This window comes from Ammodytes marinus (assembly GCF_949987685.1).
Source record: "Ammodytes marinus genome assembly, chromosome: 17".
NCBI classification, from domain to species: Eukaryota; Metazoa; Chordata; class Actinopteri; order Uranoscopiformes; family Ammodytidae; genus Ammodytes; species Ammodytes marinus.
In genome coordinates this window covers 512,723-524,534 of record NC_137221.1, presented here as the reverse complement: position 1 = coordinate 524,534, position 11,812 = coordinate 512,723, and the positions used below count along the sequence as shown (strand labels likewise).

Sequence of the window (11,812 nt, the reverse complement as noted above, 5' to 3'; positions counted from 1 at the left end):
TATTTATTTGCTTCCTGCTTGTTGATTGACAGGAGGTGACAGTGGACGGCTCTGTGTCTTCGTTGACCCTGAAGAGACTTCACCCCGGCTCACTGTACACTGTGCAGCTTCAGGCAGAGAGGGACGGGCAATACACTGCTGCCATCAACACTGACTTCACCACCGGTGATTATCTGTTTTTATAATTTTTTAAATGTTTCAAGTTTAATGTTTAATTTCACTGACTTTACCACCGGTAACAGGCTATTTACATGTTTTTGTTTTTTTGTTTTTTTTTATCTTTATTATATTTAAAGCTGCAGTGTGTAGAATTTTGGGTTTTATTTCCTAGCAGATTTTGTAGAAAGTAATTATAATATCCATAAGTACATTTAATTTAGTGCATAATAGCTGAAAAAAAAATGTAATTATTTTTTTTCCCCTTAGAAAGGGTCTCATATATCTCCATATTTCTGCATATTTTGGACCAAGGCCTAGTGCCGCCATCTTGAAAGTGTCATAGTTGGAATGTCATCAGGTGCATTGTTTAAAATTTAGAATTGTTCTTGTCCTTGAAGGCCACTGTAGCTTCTGTTATTATTCTAAAGGGTTGGGGTTACCCAGGGAGCGTTGCATTCTAGAACTTTGTAGAACTTTCTTGATGATGTCATATTACACACTGCACCTTTAAATCATACACAGACATTGGTTGCGTTCCGAATCTCATACTTTCTCCTATATAGTATGTAGAAAAAAGATTTAGGATGTCCCGATTCTTGTGGCCAGATTTAGGATGGTTAGAAGTACCCGGATGTCCTACTTCATGCGGCCAAGATTGTTAGTGTTGAAAACTGCATCCTATTTGGGCGATTCTGACTCACAATCCAGTGCGCACGTGAAGTGACGTAACATCGACGAAGCCTCCATATGAAAACAAACGGGGATGCGACGGATATAAAAGCAAGAGGCAAGATCAAGGCGCAATGTTATGATGAAATAAGAGAGAAAAGTATGTCCCAATAGTATGCCTACTGCATCCTAACTAGATTATTTTTATTGTCGGATGTAGTATGTAGAATAGAAAAAGGAAAGAGTATGAGATTCGGAACCCAACCATTGAATCTCAACTTAATCAGCACAACATAACATGTCACTGTTTGTTACACATGGGTCACTAACCTCTGAACTACACATATGAGAGGCTGTAGCGCTCTCTAGTGGCTAACATAGAAACAGCAGGGGCGCTCCAGTGGCGTAGTGGATAGAGCGCGTACCATATTGGCTCCGGCCTTCGTTGCAGTGGTCGTGGGTTCAAATCCGACCCGTGGACCTTTACTGCAGGTCATCCCCCCTCTCTCTCTCTCTCTCTCTCTCTCTGTCTCTCTCTCTCCCTCTCTCTGTCTCTGTCTCTCTCTCTCCCTCTCTCTCTCTCTCTCTCTCTCTGTCTCCCCATTTCAACTCTGTACTGTCTAAAAAAGCTTGAAAAATGCCCAAAGAAGTACAAATAAAACGATTTAATTGAAAATTATATTGCACACTGTTAACATGTTATTTTCTGTCACCCCTCTCCCCACACACATACCCGCCCCCACACACACACACACAAACACACAAACACACCCACACACACACACTCCCACCTACACACACACACACACACACACTCCCCCAGGCACCCTGAGGTTCCCGTTTCCCTCCGACTGCTCTCAGGAGCTTCTGAATGGCATCAGGACCAGCGGAGAGGTGGAGCTCTTCCCTCACGGAAAACTGGGAGCGGCCATCTTAGCCTACTGTGATATGGAGACGGACGGAGGAGGCTGGACGGTAATGTGTGTGTGTGTGTGTGGGGGAGTGTGTGTGTGTGTGTGTGTGTGTGTGTGTGGAAACAGAGCTGAGAGAGTAACATGAACTGAGCAGCCCCCAGACATCTAGGCACGTCAGGGATTCCTCTTAGAAGATACACATGTTTATACGTTATATTCTAACACCAATAAAAGTTTTCATGTGATTTTAAAGTTTAAATGTATTATTCTCAAACGAAGGCCTGAGAATAATACAGACGGACGGAGGAGGCTGGACGGTAATGTGTGTGTGTGTGTGTGTGTGTGTGTGTGTGTGTGTGTGTGTGTGTGTGTGTGTGTGTGTGTGTGTGTGTGTGTGTGGGGTGGGGGGGGTGGACGGTAAGAAATCAGTGAAATTTCTCTTAGTGTGTAGTGTCAGAGTATACAGCACACTTTGTTCAAATTAAAAAGTACCTTATTATCACTGAAATGTTTTATTGTGTATTTCAGAAAGTTCATTAGGGATGGGGGGCAGAAGTTACGCAATAGCTTTAATTTTTTTTCCGTGTGTGTGTGTGTGTGTGTGTCTGTGTGTGTGTGTGCGTGCGTGCGTGCGTGCGTGCGTGCGTGCGTGTGTGTGTGTGTGTGTGTGTGCATGTGTGCGTGTGTGTGTGTGTGCAGGTCTTCCAGAGGAGGCAGGACGGCTCTGTGGATTTCTTCAAAGGATGGAAGGATTACATCAAAGGCTTTGGCGACCTGAGTGGAGAATTTTGGCTCGGTGAGAAACACACACCCTGCGTTCCAATCCCCATACTTCCCTACTATTTAGTATGCCAGAAATCTATCTCTCTCTCTCTCTCCCTCTCTCTCTATCCATCCATCTATCCATCCATCCATCCATCCATCCATCTAAAGGTCAAACTTTCACAAATGAGTTACGATTTAGTCTACTAGTCTAGTCTACTATTTAGTATGCCAGAAAAAGATTTAGGATGTCCCAATACATGCACGTCAATTATAGTATGCTGAAAATACCTAGAGGCCCCACTAACTCCAATAGCATTTTGGAGTATTCGTCTTTATTCTTGACATTTCTCGACATAATGAAAAAAATCTTCCTTACCTGATTTTTTCTTCTCTCCTGTCTGTGGCCCTAAAACTGTTCTGTACTTTAGTATGTAGTGTAGTAAAAAGACTAAAACTCTTCTGTACTTTAGTATGTAGTGTAGTGAAAAGAAACAGTATGAGATTTGGAACGCAGGGATTCACACTATAATTTTTCAAATCTTTATACTTATACTTCTTCCACTTCTTATTCGGTACGTTTTTTGGACATTCATAACTCCTTCAAATCTTCAGCTATTTTAACCATTCCACTATCAAATATTTTCTGCTTTTTTGCAGAGATGTGGGTTCATTTCTCAGCTTTTTTCTACCTTTTAAACTATTAAAAATGTTCAGCTTTTTAACTAATACATTTAACATTGAAGCGGATGGGAGCAGCCTTCAAATCCTCTAAAAACATTGGGACACTGTAACTCCTTCAAATCTTCAGCTATTTCAACCATTCAATGATCAAAATGTTCAGCTCTCTCAGCACATTATTAAACATATTTTCAAAAAAATCTACCTTTTTAAACTATTTGAAATATTCAGCTTTTTAAGAATTTATTTTCAAATGGAAACCAATGGGAGCACCCTTGAAAACCTCTAAAACTTCCTCTGCTTTGAAATGTATCTCCTCCGGCATAGTTTCAGCTACAGACTCATTCAAACACTAAACAAGTCACAAGATATTAAGCTATTCAAATCATATTGAACTCACTCTGACCATTAAAGGACTATTCCACTTTGTTTTGCCTTTTTCTCACTTTATCAGACAGTTTGGAGTGACAAAGTTGAAATGTACTCTGCTCATTGAAGGACTATTTCACACTTTGACATTTTTGTTACATGTCTTTTAATTATAATTTCACATAGACATTTTTAAATATTCAACATCATTCCTTCCAAGAGTTCAACAATTCACTACCGTTCATACTTAAGACTATTTCTTACTTTTCCACATCTTAATGCTCCTTTAGCTGATTCATATAAATTCAAGACATCAATGTAGTTTAGCCCCAAGTCTATGTCTTTCAACTTATTCATAATTTCAGCAAGAAATCATTATCAATCTTTTATAGGCTATATTCAAATTTCTAACTCCCTTCATACTAATGAAATCTTTTTAAACTTTTTCAAATCTTCATACTCAGCTATCTAGTTAAAGCTTTTTCAGCAGGAAATGCATTTTCTAGTTTATTATATTCTTCACATTGTATTGTATTGTAGATTTTATTTGACATGGACATGACAATATCATTGGACGAACCAGATGCATTGTTTTCAGTGTATTAGCATCAATGATAGTTTACAACACTTGTCCACAGGAGGCAGACAGAAACAAGATTGTCGGGGAAATTCTATATTCCGACATATCTGTGATAGAAGACTAAACTCACAGAGAATTTAAGAATTGAATTACATAATACAATACGACAAAACAACAGAGTCACAGAGTAAAGTTGATTCAGAAACCTGCAGGGAGACAGCCCAGGACGGGACTGCCTGTTGAACGGTATTTTCCGAGACCCTTTTATGCCTCTTCAGGAGAGGGGGGGGGGGGGTGCTTGGACTGGCCTCAGGGTAAACAGGAAAACAGAGGAACAGTTGCTCTTGTGTTGATATTGTAGTGAGGAGCTAGATATCTTCAAAGGGACAGGTAAACCCAGTTAGATTGCCCCCAATAAACATTCCACATATACAACAGTTATCTAAGAATCTCTTGACTTCTTAACACATAAAGACTAGAGCAGGATTACAAGAGAGTAATTGTATAAATACATTACTACAAATAATTCTGCCCTCACAAAGATCAAATACTGATTAGGGAAAAACTGATAATTAAAAGAATAAAAATTCAGTATACAATGGAGTACAGAGCTGCAGTATAATGACAGTCAAATATATATATATATATATAGAGTAAAGCACAAACATTGTTAAGCATTTCTATTGTAGGGGAGAACGGGGTTATATGTCACATGGGTTGGTTGTCACAATCGTTATATCTCGGAACCAGAAGGCGCTGTCTGTTAAATTTTGGTATTTAAATATCCAGAATTGGGATCAGAGGTCACCTACATAGTCTTCCTTGGAGTTAGACTGCTGAATTTGAGGTGAGAGGACTGTTTGTGTTTTTCATGTCAAATTGAGGGTATTTAGCTCCTCAGTATTTTTCTTCTAGGCTTTTACACAATGGGTTTATAACAAAACACTTGTTACCCTAAAAAAGTGTAAAGGGTAAGCTATAGTTTAGATTGTTGTTAGCAAGCTAATTAGTTATCAGATGGTTGTTGGCCTTGATGCTAGCAAGAAATTCCAGTTGGGGTTGGTCGTCACATTTTTTGGGGGGTTGGTTGTCACATGTAATCCAAAGGCTGCAGCTAGATAAGGAACCCAAAAACAGAAGAAAATGTCAAGCTGTATCCTCACTGACACCCCAGAGAAGGTGAGAATAGAGCAGGAAAAGGCAGCTAGCATGCAAAAGACAAAAATGGCAACAAAATCAAAACAACCCAGTGCATCCCAAACTAGACCAGCTGCCAAGGCTACTGCCTTGATGGGGTTGGTTGTCACAATGTGTAAGGGTGATGATTAATTTTTTCTTTATTACATTAAGTTAGAAAAAGTGATGGGTACACATTTCAAGCCAACACCTTAAGCTTCAATTTAATGTAGGAATGACTATTGAAAGATGTCTAGGTGATGAGCAATTCTCACTAGAGTAAAAAGTGTGCCTACTAGCCCTGGTCTCCCCTACAGCTTTACTCTGGGTTAAAACATGGCGTGTGAACTAGACGTCTATCGATATTTGGGACATCGATGTTGTTTATCTTCTTCTGACATCTGTCTCCATAGAAACTGTCTGGACACTCACACACATGTTCTTTGGACTTCAGCAGTTGCACACACTTTCCACTGTTTTCGCAATTGCAGGCGGGGCCACGCTGAGAGAGATTCAATGACATTTTGTACCAGTATCCGTCGATTTTACAGACGATGCTGACCACGGCATCTGGGGCTCGGGCGTAGTATTCGTTATAACTGCTGTGCATGACTTTAAGAAAGCTGTTTACATGGGATTCTAGAAGTAGTTTGTTGAACGCACATTTAATACTGCCATCTTTTTTGTGAACCGTGCGTACTACCCGGGTGTACATATCCACCCCAGGCCCAACTTGCCAGTTGTTCACCTCTTTTCCCGTCTGAGTGTAGCCCACAGTCACACTGATCCAACCGACATCCACCGTGGTCATATCGTAAAACACGTGATTGGCTTTCTGTCCAGACGCGTACACCACCACCACCCAGTCGTACCAGAAATACTCCCGGTCCAGAAACGTTTTCACCTTTTCAGCGATGGCTTTTTGGTCGTAGGGATCCATTGGTGTGGCGATCTCTCTCACATCGTCCTTCATGTGCTGCTCACTCTCGTCCAGGCAGTTTCTCAACACAGCTTTCTGTTGGCTGTAGACATTCTCCAACATGTGTTTGTGTTCGAGGTCTTTGTCTGGCCGGTGCAGACCGATCAGCTTCCAGTAGAGTTGGTTTAGGACCATCCCCTTTAACAGAAGGCTGCTGAAATACTTGTTGTATTGGCTGATCTTTCTAACGCTACATTTAAACTTCCTCGTCAGAAGGTCGTTGAGATTTCCACTGAGCGACGTTTCGCTGACGGTGAGGTAATGGTAGAGGTTGTCCATGCTGCCTTCGGTTCCCGTGAGCGTGTAGTAGGCGCTGAATATCTTTGCCAGTCGGAGTTTTCCTTCTACACTCGGTTCTGACCCAATGTTCTTACGGAACTCGTTGTACTTCTTCCACGCGTTGAGGATTTTGACCTCGTCCTGGGCGTAGACGCTGGCGTAGTTAAACCATTCCCCGTCCACGGACAGGTCAGACACCTAAGTAAGTAAGTAAAGTTTATTTATATAGCGCCTCTCACAGACCAGGGTCACAAAGCGCTTCACATTAAAAAGAAACACAATAAAATGCAATAAAACGACACATATACCTGGAGGGAGAGAGAGTCCAGCTTCCTGCTCAGCTCCTCAAAGCCTTTCTGCAGAGGGTCCTGCTGCGTCACGAAGGCCAAGCCCAGATTTATGATGGAGAACGCCAGACCAGAGAAGCCGGGCAGCAGTTTGCCAAAGGAGGCGAGGCCCTCGAATACTCTAGCCAACTTATTAGAGTCTGACTCAGCTCCTGTGGTGAGAGAGACCAACTCCTTCACTCCGTCTAAAGACTGAGAGACTTTCTGTGTGATGTCTCTCCTCACCCGCTTGGCTGGGACCGCTAAGGCTAAGTCATGTGAGCGTTGAGCTAATGCTACGTCATGTGAGCGTTTAGCTAATGCTACGTCATGTGAGCGGTTAGCTAACGGAATGTCATTAGACCGTATAGCTAATGCTAGGTCATGTGAGCGTTTAGCTAAGGCTACGTCATGTGAGCGTTTAGCTAAGGCTAGGCCATGTGAGCGTTTAGCTAGCAGGAGGTCATGTGACTGATCAGCTGATGACGTCGTGGCGTAGAGAAGGAGGATGAATGAAGCCAACAGCAGCATCGCGGCCGGAAGCCTGAGAAACGCCATTCCTGCAAAACACACAAAACACACATCACATGGATGACCCGGTTTATAGGCGACATGTTGCTTTACTTTCATTGGTCTACAACACATTCTCATTTGGTTTCATGTGGTTACTACATAGTGGTTGCGTTCCAATCCCCAAACTTTCACTGCTAATTGTTTGGTAACGATGTACCAAGAATCCATTTGGTCGGATGCAGCGTGCTGAAAAATACCCAGACGTCCTACTACAGCCGGTGGTGATATTTACCCTGCCTAACAAAACCCATCCTTCCAACTATTTAGCAGAAACTGATTTAGTCTGTCCCATTACATGATGTCTCTGTTGCCTCGTTCATGAGACCCTTCTTTCGGACACTTAACCTAGCAGATTCGGCTGAAGAAACAAGCCCACATGTCTTTGTAGATGTGTGTTGGTTGTGTTTAGAAGTGAGAGGGTGACAGAGTATTTTCAGAGTCCTCTGTGGTAGGCATTATAGGCACAGAATTGTAAACATTGGATAAAAATCTCATAGCTGAAGATACCTGTGAGGGAATTTTGGGTCTTTAGTTGTAATATTAATGGGAAAGATTAATAGGTCATATATGCATATCTTGTGTGTCTGTCTCTCAGACTCTAGGTCAGCCTTGGAGCCTGTTAGGAGACACTTAGGTCAGCTGTATAGATAAAGTCTCATCTCCTTCGACTCCAGAATGTTATGGTTCACTGTGTTCAGCTCTGAACCAAAACATTGGTACGCTTGGTGCCCGAGCCGGGGAGGTGGTAGAGATAGCGCGAGGTTAAAACATAGCTCTAAGCATGAGTTTGTCAGAATTGAAGTGCAAGTCACGAGAGTTGCAGTCCGGTTCTCCTTGGCCAAGTCTGTAATAAATATTGCTTCATAATTCATCCAAGTCTTCTGAAATATTCTTCCACCTGAGTTGACCTCCAACCTTAACAGAACTTCCATCACAATACCACAATACCAAAAAATTATAGTATCAAGTTGTATATTTGTAGCTGTAGAAAAGGGGTAGGATCAAATAAGTTTATACTTCTTCCTACTCCTTTTCAGGCATATCAATTCAATATGTTATTTGTTTATTTTTTTGTTTATTTTTATTTCTTTTGTGAAATCATTTGAACATATTTTTTTTATTGTATTTTCATGCTTTTAATTTTTCTTTTTTTTTATATGTCTGAAATAAATTGAATCAAATCAAATTAAAAAAAAATACCTAAAGGAATTCTCCGCTCTCCTAACTAGGGAGTGAAGGCCCTGAAGGTGGTTGCTATGCTGGTTGTCATGTTAGCCAAAGCTCCCACAACTGTTATCTCTGACCTTGGAGAATGGAATGATAGTAAAAGTTTAGCAGCTGCACTTGTGTCTGGTGAAGTGTGCAGAGCTAGAAAAGACAAGAAAAGGCAGACGGTCTGTCTATCTATCTATCTATCTATCTATCTATCTATCTATCTATCTATCTATCTATCTATCTATCTATCTATCTATCTATCTATCTATCTATCTATCTATCTATCTATCTATCTATCTATCTATCTATCTATCTATCTATCTATCTATCTGCCCTTACACCCTTAACTCGGCTGAGAAAAAACTCCCAGTAAAAAACCCTTTATCGGGATTTTTTTTTTTTTTTTAAATCTCAGGGAGAGTTGACAGAGTAAGGGATCCCTCTCCCAGGACGGACATGAAGGCCGTTGCTATGCTGGTTGTCATGTTATAGCCAAAGCTCCCACGACTGTTATCTCTGACCTTGGAGAATGGAATGATAGTAAAAGTTTAGCAGCTGCACTTGTGTCTGGTGAAGTGTGCAGAGCTAGAAAAGACAAGAAAAGGCAGACGGTCAATTATTTACCAAAAACGGTCTTCTTCTTCTTCGTGCTTGTGTAATGTTTTTATGGTAAATGGTAAATGGACTTAACTTATATAGCGCTTTTTTAGCCGATTTTCTCAGCCCCAAAGCGCTTTACATTTCTCACCCCATTCACCCATTCACACACACACACACACACACACACACACACTCATACACACACACACACACACACACACACACACACACACACTCATACACTGATGAGAGTAGCTGCCATGCAAGGCGCTCTTATGTGCTTTTACATGTATGTGGAGGCCTCGGGTTAGGAATGTGAAGTTAATGTTGATATACAGACGTGTGCAAAGTAAAGTATAAGTGTATGAAGCATAAAATGTAAAATTAGAATTATGCTCACGGGGGGAGTGGGGGGGGGTGTGGCAGGGGGTGACAAACAGGGATTCCATTATCCAAACCTATTGTATATCTTTTGTTTATTGTATATCTTTTGTATTGCTTTTACTGTAACATCCACCTGCCTATGGACAACAGATGGAAATTAGCCCCTGGGCTACAATCTGGCACATTTACATGTTGGAATGACTATGTTTATCAATGTGCATTGTCCTGAAATAATTAAATAAATAAATAAATAAATTCCAGCATAGTAGTATGGAAGAGTCATACAATATAAACACATCTTTTTAAACTGACATATTCAATCTAGTTCATTGTCTCCCACCCATTTCACCCCACTTGTGTAAATTGTTTCAATGTATCTTGCTCTTGTGTTTTTTATGATTGTTGATTTAGTTTTTTTAAACACTGCCCTGTAAGGTGACTTTGAGTGCTATGAAAGGCGCCCTCAAATAAAATGAATTATTATTATTATTATTATTATTATTATTATTATTATTATTATTATTATTATTATTATTATTATTATTATTATTATTATTATATGCACAATAATACAATAATTCTCATCACAGTTCACGTTAGATTCTGGAACTCTCTAGATCTAAAAGGTTGAATCCTGGAGAACGTGTTTTGGTTAGGGCTGTCAAATTAACGCGTTAATTTCGATTAATTAATCACAGAAAAATTAACGCGATTAAAAAAATTAACGCAGATTAATCGCACTTCTATAATGCCTTTTGACCCGGTGCAAAAGTGGTGCGGAGCTGCACCATAGCTCGCCGGGCCGGGCGCGTGGGTTAAAGGGAGAAAGGTAAAGAGAGAAGCAAGGGAAAGGGGCCGACTCGAGGGCTCTATGGACGGTTTATGGGATGCATGAAGGTAGGAAGACATCTTACTTAATTCTCCGCAGTGTCCGTGCATTATTTATTTAGTGGGTGCAACAATGGTAGGTTCAAAACAGTGAGTAGGCCATATCTCTCAATCTTCTCCAATTTTGTTTGCTAGCTGTCTAGCACCCGCCCCATGTGTGTGTGTGTGTGTGTGTGTGTTTGTGTGTGTGTGTGTGTGTGTGTGTGTGTGTGTGTGTCAATATTTTTGCCTATGAGTAGGCTACGAAATGGTGGCAGTGCAGCGCTGTCTGTTGTGGGAGATGGAAAGTCGTAATTTTGTCTACTTGTTTTTTTGAGAAAATTCGGCGCTAGTTCATGTATAAAGCTGGCTGAGGGGAGGAGACAGAAGTTACGAGAGACGGAGAGCGAGCGCGCGCGAGAGAGAGAGAGAGAGAGAGAAAGAGAGAGAGACAAACTGTAGCAGGCTATACAGCTGTTTACAAACAGGTATAAAAGTGTCATAAAAGTGTGCGATTAATTTAGATTAATTAATCACAGAGCCTCTAATTAATTAGATTAATTTTTTCATTCGCTTGACAGCCCTAGTTTTGGTTTTCAGTTCTGGATCAGAAAGAGAATACTAATAGAAACAGTGAGACCATAAAACACTCTTTCTGCCTTTTCTCAGGCTAGGATGAACCGATTTCTAAATTTCTTTGCACATTTATACTTCATAGGATCTCAGAGTTCAATACACCTTCATATTCCCACCGGTAAAGTAGGTCTTTAAGAAGAGCAAAGGCAAGGCAAGGCAAGTTTATTTATATAGCACAATTCAGACACAAGGCCATTCAAAGTACAGGGGCAAGATTAAAATACACAATACACATCAGAAAAGCGAATGAATAAAACATTTAAAAGCGAATGAATAACATTTAAAAATTGCAGGTTAAAATGGAAACAGAAAAGTCTTCAGACTCGATTTAAAAGAACTGAGAGTTGCAGCAGACCTCAAGTTTTCTGGGAGTTTGTTCCAGATATTTGGTGCATAAAAACTAAAAGCTGCTTCTCCTTGTTTAGTCCTAACTCTGGGGACTGTAAGTAGACCTGCCTGTCTGTCTGTCTGTCTGTCTGTCTGTCTGTCTGTCTGTCTGTCTGTCTGTCTGTCTCCTTGTTTAGTCCTAACTCTGGGGACTGTAAGTAGACCTGCCTGTGTGTCTGTCTGTCTGTCTGTCTGTCTGTCTGTCTGTCTGTCTGTCTGTCTGTCTGTCTGTCTGTCTGTCTGTCTGTCTGTCTGT

General features: G+C 40.8%; 1 protein-coding gene across 1 annotated transcript in view; it reads left to right on the top strand.

The window, feature by feature from the left end:
* The window catches only part of tnxbb (tenascin XBb), a 91,662-nt gene that overhangs the window by 53,961 nt on the left and 25,889 nt on the right, over nt 1-11,812 (top strand). The window contains exons 16-18 of the mRNA XM_080045345.1: nt 33-165; nt 1,652-1,803; nt 2,442-2,538. Coding sequence (XP_079901471.1) covers nt 33-165; nt 1,652-1,803; nt 2,442-2,538 — 382 coding nt within the window. The remainder of the gene's footprint in view (nt 1-32; nt 166-1,651; nt 1,804-2,441; nt 2,539-11,812) is intronic.